The sequence below is a fragment of the Equus caballus genome, chromosome 2 (assembly GCF_041296265.1).
Source record: "Equus caballus isolate H_3958 breed thoroughbred chromosome 2, TB-T2T, whole genome shotgun sequence".
NCBI classification, from domain to species: domain Eukaryota; kingdom Metazoa; phylum Chordata; class Mammalia; order Perissodactyla; family Equidae; genus Equus; species Equus caballus.
In genome coordinates, this window is record NC_091685.1 from 73,054,274 (window position 1) to 73,074,907 (window position 20,634).

The 20,634-nt window shown below is 34.6% G+C and overlaps 1 protein-coding gene across 10 annotated transcripts in view; it reads left to right on the forward strand.

Moving 5' to 3' along the window:
• Window positions 1–20,634, forward strand: part of LOC100067608 (probable ATP-dependent RNA helicase DDX60) — a 108,310-nt gene that overhangs the window by 24,481 nt on the left and 63,195 nt on the right. For all 10 annotated transcript variants that reach the window (XR_011434673.1, XR_011434674.1, XR_011434675.1 and 7 more), the window contains exons 8-18: window positions 132–290; window positions 1,544–1,685; window positions 2,454–2,609; window positions 3,662–3,764; window positions 8,495–8,610; window positions 9,460–9,626; window positions 12,149–12,401; window positions 14,446–14,609; window positions 17,946–18,101; window positions 18,965–19,114; window positions 20,244–20,363. Coding sequence is in view for 4 of the 10 variants with exons in the window: in XM_014737740.3 (XP_014593226.3) it covers window positions 132–290; window positions 1,544–1,685; window positions 2,454–2,609; window positions 3,662–3,764; window positions 8,495–8,610; window positions 9,460–9,626; window positions 12,149–12,401; window positions 14,446–14,609; window positions 17,946–18,101; window positions 18,965–19,114; window positions 20,244–20,363 (1,686 nt within the window). In the remaining 6 variants the exon portion in view is untranslated. The remainder of the gene's footprint in view (window positions 1–131; window positions 291–1,543; window positions 1,686–2,453; window positions 2,610–3,661; window positions 3,765–8,494; window positions 8,611–9,459; window positions 9,627–12,148; window positions 12,402–14,445; window positions 14,610–17,945; window positions 18,102–18,964; window positions 19,115–20,243; window positions 20,364–20,634) is intronic.

The following is a 20,634-nucleotide window of genomic DNA, read 5'->3' on the forward strand; positions in this document are numbered from 1 at the left end:
TAAAATAAGTTAAAAAATCTATTATATGGGAAAATTATGGGTAAAATATTTTACAATACTGTTATTGCATGTCTGAATTTTTACAATGTCTATATGAAGGCTGATATTTTTTTAAATTCTTTTTTTTCTAGGACTTGAAGAAACCACCAACACTAAAGGAAGCAGCAGATCTTTGCAGAATGCTCTGCCTTACTGTGGTTCTCCTTCAACGTTTACCTCTGTTTCAAAGAGCCAAGAGTAGAATCATTACTCATGTTTGGGACAGCACACTTTCACCGTTTCTAAGAATGGTAGTGGAACCACATGGAAATTTATAAACGTTTAAAATTCAATAAGGCAACAGTTAGAAGGCATAATACTTTGCTGCTTCTGATATTGCTTTTTTTCTGTGCACATCTTAAAAATTGCTACTAGCAAACAAAGCATATTTCTAGGAAAAATAGTCTTGTCATGTATAAAAGTACCCACCAGGAAAAAATACTTCAAGTATATATGAAATAATCCATACTTTGAAGAATTCCAAATAATGATATAATTTCTTTGAAGAAATAACAATCCTTATTATTGATATATATATGTATGCATTAAAGTAATGAACAATTTACATAAATTGCATGTTTATAATTTATTATTAACTAAAACAGAAAAAGAATATAAAAGTCATTTGTCTGCTGTTGTGAAACTTTAAAAATCTTAGTTTCCATATTTCGCAGGAAGCTTCCTAGTTTAATAATTTTGTATGGTCTATTGCAATATCATTTTGGGTTGACACCTTAGCACAAGAAAAAAGATGAATTTTGCAGCAACTTTAAGCAAAGAAAACATATATAATCTCTATTACAATTTAAGCCTGCTAAGAGTAGAATTATTCCCAATAAATTTAGAGCAGTGTGAAAGTTACAAAAAACGAAAGCAATGCTTTTGTGAGATATTGAGAGACCCATGTAATACAATAAATTAAAGCATAGCTGTGTGGTTGTAAAAGGACACTGTTGATTTTATCACCGAGTCATTGTCAGCACAATGGTACTCTGCATGCAGGTGACATGTCCACTGTATATTTAAGAAATCCCATCTGATGTGGGACTGTGTTTTATTTAGGTCCGAACTCATGAAATGATGGCATAAGCAACTTTTAACTGAAACTCTTTAGCAATAACAACGGAATACCCACTACTTTTCTACATTGATTTTATTATTTTGATTCAATGAAGTAATATTAATTGAGTTCCTGATTGTGATGAGTTTAAAAGAACCGTTTTGTTTTAGAGCTGCAGTGTACATTAGGGGGTATAGATTAACCATGTTGTCTTACAGTTGGAAGAGCTGAAGCATGAAGAAGGGAGGTCATTTGTATGCAGTCATATATTTTGTCAAGGGGGGGACAGACGCATCGTGTTATGATATTTGCTCTAGTTCCTTTTTCTTAGTATGAGGCATAGATCCTGTTGAGGGAAGCTTAAGTAAGAAATGAACATTCTGGAAAGATTTTGTATCTTTAGAACATGTGCCCCTTTCTCATTTCGTTTTCTTTTTTTTCCAGCTAAAGAAATGTGAATTTTTCATCCTAAAACAATTAGAGGCTAGAAATAATTGGAATGTGAATTTCACTGGCCTGCCTGACTTAACTGATAATATTTTGTGGAAAAATATTGCTTATTATTATGAAATTGAATACAGTAGAGGTATGTTTTAAATAACGGAATAGTTAGGTCTTTTATTCATTTTTTGTTGTGTTGATGAGAATTGTATCTGACAAATAATGGCAATGAGCTATTCACTAATTACAGTTGCGTAGGAAGCTTTCTTGGCAGATATTTTCTATGTAAAGTTTGCATTTTCACAAGAGATAAATGGTTCCATTGAGGGCTTTTGTAAGAATTCTTTGGTTAAATTGAAGGAAACTATAGAAGTTAGCCCTAGAAGACAATGATAGGTATTACCTTTTATGGTATATCTTTCATGTATCAGATATTTTGCATAGGTTATAAAATGACACCATAGCTTTGCTGATGCTTGTTCTGGACAAGGTGTTATTCCTGTGGAAATGGAAAAGGAGTGTCAGGTTGGATTGTTATCTGAAGAAGGAGCATGCATGGTGCGGGAACCCTGCCCCACGTCCCCCAGCATGACCTTCAGAACTCCTGATGTCGACTCTCTGACTCCTTCACCCACCATATTGGAACCATAGGCTGACTTCTCTGGTTTCGTTTTCTTAGTGATAGAAAAACATAGCTATACCAATAACTAAGTTCAAATATACTTTTACTTTCTTATAACATTTGTTACGACATGAAAATATGGCAGAACCTATTCTGTTTTGTTTTAAGCATGCAAGATAAGACACTCACAGGTGTAAACTTGTGAAATAATTCATATACATGAAATGGAAAATATGGTGACTATCACTCAGACTTTAATTGCTAATTTAAATATTTTCTTCTTCTACACAGGGCTAAATTTGGAATTGGGTGACACTTTAAAGCAAGAATGTCTGAAGCTGTGGAACACAGTCTTACTATTCTCAGGGGATGGTGATCTGGGAGGACTCATTCCCCTGAGGACAACGTCCAGACCATTTCTCTCACAGAAGGAAACATCCCCTGGAGGTGCTGACAATTTTTTAAAGTTGACCCCATTTAGGACAGAAAGCGATTAGCACTATAATCATTGTTTAGAAAATACATTTGACCTTTTAAAGTTTTGCCTTCTTGCAGGGTTAGTCCTGCTGATTATCTTCCATAACCGCAATATCTTCTTGCCTTTTAACTTCTTTGTTTGTTTTCTTACTTATTTATTCAAAGTGAAGACATGAGAAAGGAAGCTAACATTTATTAAGTACCCATCCTGCCAGGTATTGTGCTTTGCCTTTCACATGAATTTTCCTATTTGGTTTTCAAAACAGCGCTACTCACAGTATTGTCATTTTACAGGTGAACTCTCAGGAAAGTTGCATAAATCACATAGCAAATTCATGATAACGAGAAAATTTGAATCCAGGTCTGTCTGTCTCTATAGTCAGGCATAGAGAACACCTTGTAATAATAGCTTTACTATATTTTCTACAAGAAGTATAAATTTCGCTAAAGCTCATATGGAGAAACCAACTTGTATTTAAATAGACCTCAGGGGATTGTGATTGACAGGTTAGACCAGCCTATTTATGTGGAAAACTTTTATTTGAAGCTTATGAATGTAAGGGTTCTTTAAGTTTCAATTAATCAAAGATACAGAAGTTATTTTATTACTATTTCATTTTATTAACTTTGATGGTTAAATTTTGAAAATTCTTACAAGCTTTATCACTTATATTCTTTGGTCTATGGATAAATACACATATTTCTTACTGTGGTTCAGAATAAATATTGTCTTTTCTGGGTTGCATAGTGATTTCTTGACTCTATTTCTCAAGTGCATTCAACTTAAACTGAAATAGAATTATACTTCAGTTCACTCAATAGATTTACATTTGTGACAGTATGTGGAATATAAATTTAATTTAAACATCCAGATTTGCAACAATTCTATTGAAGTACCATGTATTTTGTAATAAATGATGAAAATGCTTAGCTTTGCTGTCCCAGAAACACTTACATCACATTGGTAAATTATTATTAGAGTGTGGTGTTCAAATACTAATTGTATTCCTAAATACTACCAGGATCAAATCAAGAAATTCATAAATCAGGACTCATTCCTCTGAAAGCTGAGATTATTGAAGAATATGCTGGAGATATTATGTCAGAACTACCTTTTCTAAGCAGGTATTTCGAGAAAAACTTTACCTGTTTGTGATATCTATATTTCTATATAGATATAAAACTGAATATAGTGAGCTAGATTTGTTGTATATATTGCACACATATGATTAAAATTTCACATTGGAACATAAATTTTAATAAGAATTTTACTTTATACGTGATTGATCATTATGATTTAAAAAACATTTGTATATCTTTTTTGAATATCTCATTTACCTTTTTCTCTGTAATAAGTATGATGACGTTAAGGATACAACTAAAGGAATGGGTGGCTGAGGTGTGGTGGCAGCCAAGATATAAAAATTAAAGTACAGATGTGAGGTGAATCATCTATGTGGATGTTGAAAGCATCAAGAATGGTGAGAGAAGAAGTAGTAAGGAGAAAGATTGATCTATTTAGAGAAAGAAAGAGTAACAAGGAGGATAACTCTCTCAACAAGGAAGGATTGTTGGGCATGACACTGGAGTAAGGCTGCATGAAGAACACTTGCGCTAAAATGCATTTATTGTTCACCTGAAATTCAATTTTTCTGTTTACATTTTTATTTGCTACACCTATCAATCTTATATCAGGGTCATATATTTCAATGGGGTAAAAAAGGACACAGAGGTCCTGAAGCAGCAAAGAGGAGCAAGGAGGGTATTAAATTGCCTCCAGGCCCAATAGTAAAGGAGTAATTGAAAAAAAAATTAACAAACTTGAGGAGGAGGCAAAGGAAACAGAAAAGATCCTAAAGGAAGAGTCAGGCTTTGTTCAGAGAATGTTGGGTGAAGGGAGCATTCAAAGAAGAGTTTATGGATATAGAGAATTGCTAGACAGTCTCTAAGTTCCAGAAGACACAGTGAAAGGGTTTATAATGAGGTTAAAGAAATAGATTCACATGATGATTAGAGTCTGGTAATGATGGTGGCGACCTTATAAGTGTAGACTTTGAGTAAAGAATGAGATAAACAGAGGAGTCTGGCCTGATGGAACTAATTCTGAGATTACTTAGGTAGTCCAAATATTAACCATCATTCTAGGGATGGGTCTTTCAGGCAGTTAACGATGAGGAGATAAGGAATGCTGGAACGTGTAGGGTGGGGAAAACATGGACTTTGGTGGTCTCACAAGGAGACTGGAGCACTTGGAAGCAAATGTGATCCTACCAATTGCATATATGGCAGACATGACAAGACAAATGACTGTGAAAATAATAGATTATTCGGTAAATGTTATATGTTTTCAAAATATGTATTTTTCTTTTAAAAATGAAAGTATCTCTATATGACACTATGCAACAAAATAAATTCCAAGTGGATAGAAATCTGAATGTGAAAGACAATAGTCACACTTGCAGAAGAAAATATAGGAAAATATCTTTATGACCTCAGGGTAGAGATATAAGAGCATTTAAATGCTATATAAAACTTAAATCATTAAGAAAAAAGTAATACATTTGATATTAAAATTACATATTGTAATAAAAAATTTGGAGAAGATATTTAGAATGTATACAACCAGCATAGGATTAATGTAAAAGATTAGTATAAAGAATTCCTACAATTCATAAGAAAATGATGAATGAGGCAGTAGAAAATAGGAAAAGAATAGGAGCAGTTAATTAATAAAAAAGTAAGTGTGATAAGAGCCAATAAGACTATGAAAAGATGTTTAACTTTACTGTTAATCAAGGAAATGAAGATTAAAACTACAATTAAATTTTATTTAATACCCTTTATTTCAGTAAAATTTGCAAGACTAAGTGATACCAAAGATATGTGACAATGGAAACAACTAGTGAGGCCATGGAAACATCATTTACATGTTGCCAATGGGAATAGAAATTGATAAAACCTAGTAAAGTTCAAGATATGCATTCTCTACAACCTGCAATTTAACTAGAGAAATTCGCCTATATTTGCGTAAGGGTGAATTGCATTAATGAGCATTTCAGTCCTATTTGTATAGAAGTAAACTAAATATCCTAGATACAGTAGGAGAATGAATTGTGGGATATTAATACAATGGAATGGCCCACAGTAAAAATAAAAAACTGCACCACGCACACATCAGCATGTATGAATCTCAAAATCACGTTGCTAATGCAACACAGCAAGTTGGAGAATGTTGTACTTATCATATTGTTACTTATGTGCGTCTATTTAGTAATGATACGAACATGATATATACCATGGATAAATACAAGGTGACAATTACTTTTTAGAAAAGAGAAGAATGGCATTTCTGGGCAGTATCCAGGAGGCTTAAAGTATATCCTTAATGCTTTATTTCTTTAAGGTAAATAAGATCTGAAGAAAACTTGGAAAATCATTAACAGTTAACAAAGTGAGTGATCTTTCCCTTGGTCATCCAGTGTCATGACTTTAAATATCAACTTTTTGCTAGCAAGTTTTAAATTCTTATCTCCAGCTTTTTTTTTTTTTGCTAAAAATTCCCCAAATTTTATCCTGAGTCAATCTTTTGAACTTCTGATTGTAACTGGATGTCTTAAAGACATCCCAAACTTAATGTGTAAATGCCAAACTCCTGATCTTCTTGCAGGAAGCTGCTCTTCCCTCACTGTTCCCTATCTCCATCTTCTCTTTTCTTACAGTTTCTCAGGCTGGAATTCTTGGAATCATCCTTGACTTCTCTTTATATTTCTCATACTACATTCAAACTGTCATACAAATTTATTTCTCCTCTTCCAAAGTACAGAGGTAGAGTGTTTCCTTTTCGTGCTTCTGCCCACCCTGCATCCCCTGTACAATCTACCATCATCTCTTGATTATTACAGTAGCCACCTAATTGGTCTCCTACTTCTGCCTTTGCCACCTTCAATATAGTCTCATAGCAGCCAGAGTGATGCTGTCAGGTGAAAAATCTGATTATTTCTCTCCTCTGCTCAAAACCCTCCAAGGAGTTTCAACTCACTCGGATTAAAAGGACTACAGGGCTTTACTGCTCTTCTTTACCTCTTTGACCGTGTTCCCTACTCATCTCTCCCAAGCTCTCTTGCTCTGTCCACCCTGGCCTCCTTTCTGGTTTTTTTTTTTCAGCCTTACCGAGATATAATTGACATAGAACATTGTGCAAATTTTAGGTATACAATAAGATGATTTGATACAAGTATATACTGCAAAATGACCACCACAACAAGGTTAGTTAACCCATCCATCAAATATAATAACTCTTTTTTATGTGGTGAGAACATTTAAGACCTACTCTATTATCAACTTTCAAGTATATATTACAGTATTGTTAACTATAGTCACTGTGCTGTGCATTACATCTCCAGAACTTATTCATCTTATACATGAAAATCTGTATCCTTTGATAAATATCTTCCCATTTCCCCCACTCCTCAGCCCCTGACAACCACCATTCTACCCTCTGCTTCTGTGAGCTTGGCCTTTTTATTTTATATTCCACTATAAATGAGGTCATACAGTATTAGTGTTTCTCTGTCTGACTTATTTCACTTAGCACAATGCCCTCAAATTCCATCCATGTTGTCACAAATGGCAGGATTTCCTTCTTTTTAATGGCTGATTATATCTCATTGCGTATATATATATATATATATATATATATATATATATACACCACATTTTTGTAATCCATTCATTGATGAACATTTAGGTTGTTTCCATGCCTTAGCTATTGTGTTTCTTGAACATAATAATCACAGACCCACCTCGCAGCCTTTCTGTTTACTGTTTTCTTTGCTGAACGTGTTCTGACTCAGACAACCTTTAACTCATTGTCCCAGTATCTTGTCAGCAAAGCCTTTCCTGACCATTATACTTAAAATCACACCTTCTCCTTCTCCCGGAACTCACTGTCCTGTCTTCCTGCTTTATTCTTCTTCATCATGCTTTTCACCATCTGGCAGAGTATATATTTTGCCTTAATATTTCTTTGTTGTCTATAACTCTGTTAGTATATAAACTCTACAAAGACTTTTTTAATGTCTGTTTTGTTTACTGACATATTCTCAGCATCTAGATGAGTACCTGGCACATAGCAGGCACTTGGTGAATATCTTGGGATGAATGAATAGTAGGCTCACAGGTGTCATTTATTGTCTAATCTTTTCTTTATGCTTGAAACATTTCACAAGTGCACACACATACACACAAAGAAACAGGAAAAATAATCCAGAAGCGTCTCTCAACTTCAGAAATATCTTTATAGTACGTGAGGCTATATACTCTTGGCTATTATTTGGTACTTAATTCAATCTCCCATACAAAGAAAGTCTTAATATGTACTTTTTTTGTGTGGCGAGGAAGATTGGCCCTGAGTAGCATCTGTTGCCAATCTTCCTCTTTTTGCGTGAGGAAGATTGTTGCTGAGCTAACATCTGTGCCAATCTGCCTCTCTTTTGTGTGTAAGACACCACCGCAGCGTGACTTGATGAGTGGTGTGTAAGTCCATGCCTGGGATCTGAACCCACAAACCCCAGGCTGCCTAAGCAGAGCACGTGAACTTAACCACTATGGCACTGGGCTGACCCCAATATGTGCTTTTTAAAAATCATTATAGAGATGACAATTCCACAGATGTTCTTGCCTGCTTCTAGACTATTTTGTCAAGAGATATATTGTTTGTAAAAAATGTGTTTTGCTCATTCATAATTATAAAATTAAAGGCAGAGAACCTAAGTAAGTTCATGGTTTAGAGTAGAAACTAAAAAAGAAAAAAATTAGATGTGTATTATAATGTATGTCTTTTGTTTTTTTCTCAGTGATGACCCAGCTGTTCTCTCTCTTTCTAAAAAGAGAGAATTTGATGAACTCACACACTGGCATTCTGCTAGACCTCTCAGCGATGATTTTGAAAGGACTAGGTGCAGCAGTGATGGTAAACATAACTAATATCTAGCAAACATTTTCAACATTCTTATTTATTGAATAATTGTGTCATACGTATAAGAAAAAAATGACTCATCTGAGATGAATGAAGTGTAATTTATCTTCTTCTTCTCTCTCTCTGCCACTATATAAATTTCCATCACCTTCACAGCAGGACTGGGAAGAAGCTAATTTCTTTAATCTGAAAATTGAGATTCCAATTGACCTATTGGAGGAAAAAGCTGTTTGGTCCAGACAGAATCTTTAGCATTTTAGTTTTCTCCGGTTGCTACAACAAATTACTTTACATGTTATTATTAAAGTTCTTTCAGTTTTTGTTGTTTGGGGTTAAAAATTTCCTTGTATTATCTTATAAGACCCAATGCCTTCGTTAATCACATTGTATGTCATTATTTGCGCCAATTGGTAATTATAGTAATTACTTGCTCTAGAATATTGTTTAGAACTCTATTTATTAAGTGAAATAAGTCTTAAATATTCAAATAATTATTTTGGCAGTGGGATATTTTGGACCAATATAGCTTATAATCTTGTTCTCTTCTTGGAATTCAAGCATAAATTTACCATTGACTTGTTCAGTGGGGAATATCCATAATGCCTAGAAGATTGTAAGAAAGTGAATATGCAAATAAGAGGCACTGCTTTAGATCCTTCCATGATATTTAAACATAGCTCAAATAATTTAAATTTCTATAGCTCAATCTCTAACATGTCTCTAATTAGATTAATGTGAATTTCTAAGGGAATTTATCAAAGCCTTTCTCATGAATGCTCTCTGAATGGAACTCTCATTTATAAATAGCATTACCAGCATATTTTAATAATTTATTTCCTACAGCTAAATCCAAAGATGCCAAAGGAAAATGGGAAATACAGAAATTACATCATTTTTATCATGTCTTTGGAAAATCTTTGATAGGAAGTAACAGATCAGTAAGGATTGTACAAGAAAGAGCTCTGCCACCTCCAGAAAATTCTTCTGGGAAAAAGAAAAGAAAACACCAGGTACCTTCTTGATCTAGCATGACTCAGGCATGTGGAGATCCTAAGATTCTACTCTCCATGTGAACTCCTCATTGGAAATATCTGGTATTGTACACATCAGTAGTCTCATGTGTTATTAAAGACAAAACACTTTTTATAAAAAAAGAATTAATAACTGTCAAATCAAGTATACTGTAAATACTAACCACAAATTACAAAAGATAAAACAATTTATTCTCCCATTACAATGCTTGTAAAATGAAGAAAAGTGTAATGAAGAAAGCAAAATCCTAATAGGACCTTCACACAGAGTTAAGCACTGTTAACATTTTGCTGAGTTTCTTTATAGTCATTTTCTCATTCACATTATTAAAAATCATTTGAGACACAATTTTGTGACTTATAATCTTCTATAATATGGCATGTTATTATTTGTTTAATTCATTCCCTTTTGAAAAATAGAAAAATAGGTAAGAAAAAAAAAGGAGAAAGGAAATGTTGATACTCTCACATACCACAGATAATCACTATTAACATTTTGACATACAAACTTTCAGTCATTTTTATTCATATAGTGTGTTTTTTACAAAAAAGTATATCTTTTTAACTTATATTCCCACCTATCAATGCATATTGGACATTTTTCTGTGTCATTAAATATACTTCCATAATAGCTTCCCAAATGTTTCCCAAATTTTAAATAGTTTTTTAAAAAAGATTATCAAGGTCAAGCACATCCAGTAAATTGTTATCTAGAAAAGTATATAAAAAAAGAAAAATCACTAAAATTTTGCCCCTCCAAAAAGTTGCTTCTATTAACTTTCTGGTGAATATCCTTCCAAAATATTTCACGCTATACACATTTACAAACGTATGTACATACATTTGTGTACACACAAGCTATACACATTTACAGACGTACATGCATACTTACATATAATTAAAAATTTTTCATGTGGTTTTATTATTTTTCCCATTTAAACAACATATTTTGGAGAATGTTCTATTTCAATGAACGGGAAATAAACTTTTCCTTTTAATATTTTAATAATAATTTGTAATACATTCATTTCCTATTCTTACTGTTCATTACGTTTCCATTATTTTACTATTATAACGTGCTATGATAAACATAATTTTATCTGAAACTTTCTACTCTTTTCTAATTACTTAGAGAAGTAATTGCTGGGTTAAAGACTATGAAAAATTTTAGAGCTTTTGATATAAATCAATACGTTCTCGTTTAGGAGGGCTATGCTAATTCCCATTCTTACTATAACATTAATACAAGTAATAATAACAAAATATGTTACTGATTATCAAACTCTTATGTGAAAAACACTGTGCTCACTTACATAGTTAGTGGGTGGCCATGTCTGCTGGACTCTGGAACTTGCTCTTTTAACCATTTAGCTGTGATAACCATCATCAGTGTATGAGAGTGCCTGTTTTATTTATTTATTTATTTTTTGGAATTTCTCTCAACAAGGAATCTTAATCTCAATTTCTTTGAATACCAGTGATATGAATATCTTTTCAAAATTTAGAGTCCATTTGTGTTTCTTCTTCTATGAATTTCTCTTTTATGTCCTTTATCTTCTACTATTGTTGTAGTATTTTCCTTTTGCTTATTGATTGCTAAGAGCTATGTATATTTAAAACATAATATTCCTTGTCATATATATTGAAAACATTTTCTTACTCTTCATCCTCTATTTTTGGCTTAATGAAGTTCATTTTCTGGATGTTATCATGTCATTTACATGTTATCATGTATACCCCACTTTCCAGGGATCTATTTTAACCTCTAGTTAGGATATGCTACTCCCCTGAGGAGCTAACGTCACTTAACTGGTACACAGGGATTCTTGAAATGGTCCATTGTTTCCATATTAAGGAGATAGAGAATGGAGGAGAGCTAAATAAGGACACACCCTGAGATCTGGACAAGAAGGATTGTCACAGTGTTTGGCCGTGGCAGCATTCTCTATTACATACAATAGTCCAGACATTGCAATCTTAAACCTGATTGTGCCAGTCTTTATAACTACTTTGATTGTACCCCATTCAGACCTATTAGATTTCTCCTGGGGATCCGTGGACAAAATTCGTATTTGTTTTTCTATGAAGTACAGCATGCTACACTCCAGGACAGTTTTTGTGATTATACCACAGTTGGTCTAATCTCAAAAATGATATATGTCCCAGTTGGATATTAGTTAGAAATGGTCTTTCTTAGACCCAACCCCATGGACATGAGATGCCAGAACACTGGTTTTCAGCATAATGGGTTAAGGAAATAATAACTGAGGAGACAGAGAAAGGGAATGGCAAATGATCGTGGTTGTGTAAAAAACAGATGTTTGCATTTAGTTATTTGAGACTTCCAAGGTCCTATTTGATGTGCTATTTGAATGTCCTGAATAGTAAACTAATGGCCTGAGATATTTAAATATTTCCTTCAAAAATATCAAATGTATTATTCTGGAAACATTTGCTTTTATTATTTAGTTGATTTGTTTTCTATTTCTTTGTTTTTTTAGAAGACAAATGCAGAAAAATTTATTGAAGAAAATCAAAAGAGACAACTAGCTAAACTAGAGAAGAGAGAGGAAGAACGATGGAATAACTTGTCCCTATATATTGAAAAGGAAATTAAAGAAAGTCCTAAATCTGGAATAAAAAGACTAGAAGATTTTCTACAAATATGTCCTGTTAAATCTGTAAGATTTACTGCAGAAATGGTAGGAATGGATGCCTGTTTCAAATTATGGATGGAATACTGTTTAAAAACAGGTATATAAATACATTAATTTTAGAATTTTTTTAAAAAGATTGGCACCTAACATCTGTTGCCAATCTTCTTTTTTTTCCTTCCTTCTTCTTCTTCTCCCCAAAGCCCCCCAGTACATAGTTGTACATTCTAGTTGTAGGTCCGTCTGGCTCTGCTATGTGGGACACAGTTTCAACGTGACTTGATGAGCGGTGCCATGTCTGTGCCCAGGATCTGAACGGGTGAAACCCTGGACTGCCGAAGTAGGGCACACAAACTTAACCACTCAGCCACAGGGCTGGCCCCTTAGAAATTTTTTAAAATAAAAAAATCAGTTAGAACAAAGCAAAAGAATTGGGATTGGGCATGGCTTCTGATTCATGTGTCCTGTACTGACTTTAGGAACTCTAATGATGTGTAAAGAATAAGATTTTTTGATCCAGTAATAACATCACGGTTATTTGTGTGTGTGATAGATATTGGTGGATGGATTCAGTTTGAAATTCAGTTCAGCAAACAGTTCTTCAAGGCCAATCATGAGCTGAGTACCTTGTTGTGCCCACGGGGCTTCTGAACAGAACAGGGGCCCTGGTCTCAAGGAGTTTAATGATCGGTCTCTCAAGGGACTCAAGCACATTCTGAACTAACTGTAGCATCGCACAGTATCCACAACCTAAACAATATACAGTCTGTCCTCTGTATCCATGGGTTCCACATCCGCAGATTCAACCAACTGAAAAACGAAAGCCCTACAATGGTTGCTTCTGTACGGAACATGTACAGACTTTTTTTTATTGTCATTATTACCTAAACAATACATAAAAATAGTATAACAACTATTTACATTGTATTAGCTAATGTAAGTAAGCCAGAGATGATTTAAAGTATAGAGGAGGATGTCATAGGTTCTATGCAGATACTATGCCATTTTATACAAGGGACTTGAGCACTCATGGATATTGGTATCTGCAGGAGTCCTGGAGCCAATCCCCTGATGATACTGAGGAAAGACTATATATATAACATACATGTATATGTATATATATATATAGGTAGTACGGATATTATTCATACAAACTTGAGGTTCTAGGAGAAAAAATTATGTGCCCAAGTCAGTGATAGAGCAAGGATTTTAATATAACATTGTTACTCCAAAGTATACACACAAACTAAATAATTAGTGAATCGGCACAACTGTGATGTTGAGGGCAAGAGAATAAACTTTTTTTTTTTAAGATGATTAGCTCTGAGCTAACTACTTCCAATCCTCCTCTTTTTGCTGAGGAAGACTGGCCCTGAGCTAACATCCATGCCTATCTTCTTCTACTTTATACGTGGGACACCTCCCACAGCATGGCATGCCAAGCGGTTCCATGTCCGCACCCAGGATCCCAACTGGCAAACCCCGGGCTGCTGAGAAGCAGCACTTAACTGCTGTGCCAGCCCTCAAGAGAATAAACATTTTTGATTGAAGGGATGATGAAAGATATTTATCTTTTGAGTGTGGTCACAGGAAAGTAAACATTAAAAGTATAAATATGGAACGGTCATCTTTTTTTAAAAAAAGTCCATTCAGACCCTCTTCCATATTAGTCCTTATGATGAATAGTAACAGCTGCCATTATTGTATCATTTTACATGGATTATTTTGTTTAATCTTTATAATGTCTGTAGGAAGTGAGACCTATTATTATTATCCCCATTACAGATAAAAGGAAATGAGGCTTAGAGATGTAACTTTCCAAGTTCCTAAGTCAAGTACAGACAAGTTGAATTTAAATGTCAGATAAAAAATGAACTTTTTTAGCATAAGTATATGCCATGCAATATGTATCCCAAACTGGGTCTCCTGTATTTTTATTTGCTAAAACTAGCAACTCTGCTCTCACTCAAGTGGCAACACTCTCACTGCTATGCAGTACTGGTCGTTACGAATTCCTCAATTATTGTGAGTGATTCACATAAAAATGTTTTTTTAATCCCGCAATAAAATTGTCAGCTTTGGGGGTTTCGTTATCAATATCTTGCCTAACTTAAGTTATGCATGTCAATATTTTGTCTCAACAGAAGCAGAATCCAGAGATATAAGCATAATAATTAACTTGATGAAAAGGATTCACATAATCCATGAAAAATATTCAGAACTATTACAAAATACACATCGACAAAAATTAGCCAAATATCTAAGATATATTGGATTTGACAACTTGGCACACTCATTATATCCTCAGGTAGATGCTATAGAAAATATTACATGACATTCATATATATGAGTGTGTATGTGTGTGTGTAGTATTTTATGGAATGCATTTAGAATTAATGTATATTAGATTAAATTAATGGTTACTAAGTATCATCCTATATAAACACAGATCTAATATTTTTTATAGATGTGTATTTACCTGGAATAAATGTTTCATTTGTACCAGGAGTGCTATGGCCTGAATATTTGTGTCTTCCCTCAAAATTCATATGTTGAAATTCTAACCCCCAGAGTGATGGTATCTGGAGGTGGGGCCTTTGGAAAGTGATTAGGTCACGAAGATGGAACCCTCATTAATGGGGTTAGTGCCCTTGTAAAAGAGACCCCAGAGAGCTAGCTCACCCTTTCACCATGTAAGGTTACAGTGAGAAGATGGCCATGTAGGGGCAGGCTCGTTCCAGACACTGAATCTGCTGATGCTGTGATGTTGGACTTCTCAGCCTCCAAAACTATGAGAAACAGATGCTTGCTGTTTAAAAACCATTCACTTTACGGTATTTTTTTTTTTTGTATCATCCCAAATGGACTTACTTAGAATAAAGTCTTACCAAAGTCCCTAGGGTCCTACATAGCTGGTCTCTGGTTACCTCTCTCTTCTGGTTTCCAACCATTCTGTTTGTTGAATGAACAGAATTCCATTTTGTCTCTGAGTATTGCCTCAGCTATTTCTTGTATATGAACATTTATTCCCTCAGATTTTAGCATGGCTTACTCCTTTGGTTGTTAATGTTTTAGATGAAGTATCATCTTATCAAAGAAACATTTATGGCCAGCTTGAGACCTTCCAATCTCAAGTAGCATTTCCTCCACCATTCCCCTTATCTACGAAGTCACTAAAAAATTTCCTTATTTCTCTTTCTTAACAGCATATGTCACTATCTGAATTTTTTGTTTATGTTTTGTTCATTTGTTTTTTGTTTGTGTCTCAAAATTAGAAAGTAAGTTCCATAGACACAGGGCCTTTCTCTATCTTATTTCTTGCTGTGCTCCTTATGCAGTAAGTTTAAAATATCTCTTCAGTAAATAGAAGGAAGGAATAAAGAAAGGAGTGAAGGGTGAAGGGAAGGAAAGAATTCTCCTGTAGATATTATTGTTGCCTGTAAATGTGTTGTCTATTTATCTGGGAGATTTCTAAAGACTTATGGAAATAATCAAAATTTACCCTCAGAGAAATGGATCAACTTAATTTTGTTTTTTCCTAGAAAAACTTTACTTACAATTATTTCTACTGAATATTCTTACATATACTGACTCCTTTAAATTTCTTATTTAATTGTCTTCAGTTGTTACTTCAAAAGAATTTGTTTGAAGAGAAGATATTTTTTAAGTCAAAATCTCTCTCCGAGTACTGACTTGAGAACCATAGAGATAGTACATATAGAAACAGCGTAGCTTTACCTGTGCTATTGCTTGGTTTTGTTAAAGTAGAGACACTTTCTGTTAGTAGAGGAAAGGGAGGGATTGAAGGAGAGGACATCAACTCACTATGACTAGCCAGAAAGAGGAGCCATGATTAGCCTTCCACTTCCTCCAGAACTGGTCCTTCTTTTAATGGCTGTATCACTCTCCTGAGCCTTCATACTTACCCACCACATAGATCCGGCCTTTTACTAGTTTCTCTATTCCTGATAAATGCTAACAGGGTCCATAAATCCTTCCTAGCTGCATCATGCTCCCTTATTCTCAGGATGACTTTGGGCCACTCCTTGACAATTCTGTAGGGTCCCTCTAGAGATCTCGAGGCCAACTTTCCCAGGGATTTTTGTTCACCCCATCATACTTCGCATCCAGCATGGAAAGCCTTATACTTGATTACCCAAGTGCCATAACTAAAATTCAACTGTCATATTTAACAAGGCTTTTGAAGCTTGTGGATATAGAAATACACTGCACAAAAATATCTTGATGCAGACTACGAGATGAGGTCATAGTCCAAATCCAACCGTAGCATGGACTAGACATCTCTTTCTCAGGGTGTTCTATCGCTACTTCGTATTGCAAGAGCATATTGCTTCTTTCCCACGGAGGAAGAGCTATGTTTCCCCACTTCTTTTAGAGATCCAAGAAATTGGAAGAAACCATTTTCCTAAAATAAGCTTACAAGCCCTAGGAAAGTATTTCTTTCTCTCTTAAAAAAAAACAAAACTGAAAAACTTGGTGATGATAATGGACAGAAATCTAGCTCCCCACTGTTTCCAACTGCTCCAGGTCTGAAATAGGATATTTGCTTTACTATCGTGTGACCAAAACTACTATCACACTTTTCTCCTTAAACAAGAAATTAACAGAAAATGGCAGTTTTTAAATGGAAGTTCTTCCTTCTTCAAGCCATCAATATTTCAAAACGTGTTTTGTAGTTGATTCTCAACCAGAATACCTCAACATATAAATTTACATTTTCCATGCTTTGCTAATATTATCATAATCAAGTGTTATCAGAACTTCAAGAATAGAGGCTATACAAAACATGTGAATTTCTTTGATGTTAGGTTCCTTAGTAATAAGAGTTGTCTAACCAGAATTCTTTGAGTAAAATAATTTGTAAGATAATATGTACTAATAGTATAGATGCTTGTGAGAATATTTCCTTTACCAAAGATGCCCTTTTAGGATTGGGAAGGGTTCCTCAGTGGAAACACAGTTTTTATTGTGTGTGGGTGTGAGTTGTTCATATTTAACAATTATCAAAGATTACATTGATTTGTAATTAAAATATTAATTTCATATTGCATTTTACTTATATTCTTATGGAACATGGTACTGCCACATAAAATAGCATTTAAAAAATTACAGTAAAGATGTAATACCTGTCTACTTCCCATGTATCAGAATTGATAACCTGAATGAAATGTTACCTTCCTTTGATTACTTCCTTTGAAACTAGGTTATACAGTTTTTGTTTTTTTCTTCTGAAGATTGGCACCTGAGCTAACGACTGTTGCCAATCTTTTTTTTTTCTGCTTTATCTCCCCAAACCCCGCCTGTACACAGTTGTATATCTTAGTTGCACGTCCTTCTAGCTGTGGGATGTGGGACGCCGCCTCAACGTGGCCTGACGAGCGGTACCATGTTCGCGCCCAGGATCCGAACCCTGGGCGGCCGCAGCGGAGTGCGCGAACTTAATCACTCGGCCACCGATCCGGCCCCGGTTATACGGTTTTAAGACTTGTAAGATATTGAAAGAAACATGAAATAATAATCGTATTGAAACAAAGCAAACTATAATATGATTGATAATAATTTCCTTGCCCAGATTAAAAATTGTGAAATGGTACAAAAATCTAATATGTAATGCTTATTTTAGGTGGCACAATCACGTACTGAGAAGGATATTTCTAAATATTCAGTTCACATGGGAGCAGCTCGGTTTCAGTTAACGTATATGGGACCTTACTTATTTCGAGAAGAAAGAAGTGATCCAGATCCCAGGGTGCAACATTTTATACCAGACACATGGCAGGTATTTACTGAAAAGATCTGCAGCCTTCGAAAGCGAAGAAACTTGATGGAAGCAGTTGGTTTAGATCTCAGTGTTTGCAACAAATTTTGGAAATGGAAATCATTATAGAATGCAGTGTAATGACAATGAAAATAAATCATGTCTTGACTTAAGAGATAAAGGAATGCAACAAAGAGGCAGTTGAAATGAAAATATATTGGTTTTATTAAATGGTTGTGCCTGGATTAAAACTAGGCACTCTAACTCTGGTTGGACTGCTCTTTACCATTACACTACATAATTATTATATGCATCCACTTAATTTCATGTCTAAAATATAGTGCCTAATGTTTGATGCTATATATTTGGCAGGTTTACTGTTTGTTGAAAGTAGTGGTGCTTTCAGACTGTCCAAATGTTAAACAGCAGAGTCATTCATAAATACGTGGCTTATTATACATATGTACATATCTTTGGAAAATCTGTCCTTTTCTACACCTTATTCATTAATTCATGAACAGAAAAACAAAAATATAAAGAACGACAGATTTTGGTAATTCTGAGTTCAGCCAACTCAAGCTAAAAAGAATGCAGAGAGCTGGGCTACATGGTGTCCTGGGCAGGTCCCTTGCGATGATGTCTGTTTTATTAGATATTTTAAGCTAAGTTTAGGTGAGGTGTTTTGTAGGAGAAGGTGAGATGTGAATTTAGTTGTCTCCAAATAACAGAAAACGGTGATTCCCTTAAGTGACTGCCGTCTCGAACATTAGTGTGTCTTGGAAGCAACTGTGAATACTAATTCACCCTAGAAATAGTTGACATTAAATTAAAATTGGACAGTAAATATGTATTTTCAAATGAAATGTGGTTCTGTTTTTATCTAGAGAGAACTTCTTGATGTTGTAGATAATAATGAATCTGCTGTGATTGTTGCTCCGACCTCATCAGGGAAAACCTATGCATCTTACTACTGCATGGAGAAAATCCTGAGAGAGGGCAATGAAGGGGTAGTTGTATATGTTGCTCCAACAAAGGTAATGTGTCCATCTGACACCGTATGTCTTACAGTATTTCCTTCAACTATAGTTTGTGTCCTTAATCCTACGAGGCACCACAGTGTACAGGCTCCAGCACTGCAGTCACGAGTTTCAGAGTTTATGTTCTGTGTGACCTTGAGCCAGTTTCTTACCTTAGTTTCTCCAGCTGCAGAAAAGGGATAATAACACTTACTTCATACTATTGTTCTAAGCATTGAGATGATGTATGTAAAGCATGTAATATATTGTTCGGATGTAGACAATGATCAATAAGTGGTACCATTCACAATTATTTTTTATTCATTTTACTGTTTGAAACTTCCTAGGTCCAGCACTTGTTAGAAGACGGCATTTGACATTTTTGAGAATTTTGCTAAAGGGTAACATTTGATAACTGTACCAGGATTACATGACTTAAGAGAGTGTAGACAAGATCATGAGAAAGAGAGACGGAGAGCAGCTATTTGTAATTTTGCCGCCTCTGTGGTTGGACAAATGCCCTGTGGAATAACCCCTGATTATTGCAAGTGCTGTGGGCTTCTTCCTTTACAGCAAGCTGTGTAAAATAAAGTCAAGAAGATCGTGGCTAAATCAGAATTGTTCTCTTCATCTAGAAGGGATTTGGGGTATTCTTTCCTCTCACTTTCCCTAGGAGAATATTTAACTGCAAGCCTTAAAGATGTACAGAGAGAAGAGATTCAGAAGGCGAGTGTTGGGAGGGATCACCTCTATCACATGTTGCAGCCCTCGTATTTTACAGATGAAGAAACTGAGGCTTAGTGAAGTTTGATAATATGCTCATCATTGCATAGCCAATTGGATTTTTAAATAAATAATCATCATCACCTGTATAAATATATATCACATTTATGAGGCCAAGATTGTTGTTAGTTTATTGTTTCTAGCTATCACATCATCAAGCACTGTATATTATACATTAAGGAAAACTTTAAAGCCAGTAGGAAGCATTTGGTGCAAAGTAATTCCTTTACTAAGAAAGAGTTATATAAAATTGGTACTGCACGTTTTTGCATGCAAGTTGTTCCAGACATTTGTCTACTGTAAACAAATTTTGCAGTGCTGTCAATAATTACTGAATAGCAGATTATGTCTTTTATGACTTCAGGCTCTTGTTAATCAAGTGGTGGGAACTGTCTGCAATTTATTTACCAAAGCACTGCCAAAAGGATTAGTGGTGTGTGGAACTTTTACAAGAGATTACCGTCATGACGCCTTGAATTGTCAGGTACGTTACAGACATGCACACACAAAGAATAATAACAAACGTTATGGCACTTCAGTAGGCGCTTCAAGGTTTCAATATGAGTATAAACTAAGTTTACAGTTACCCTGACAGATATATTTATATTTGAGCAGATTATTTATATGATTTTTCTTATATAAGAATTGGGTCAACTTTCAAATAATTATATTTTCTATACAAAGTGGAACGATTTTCTCTTCTGAAATTTCAACATGAGGGAGTAGCTTCCTTCAATAGCGATGGTTTCATGTTG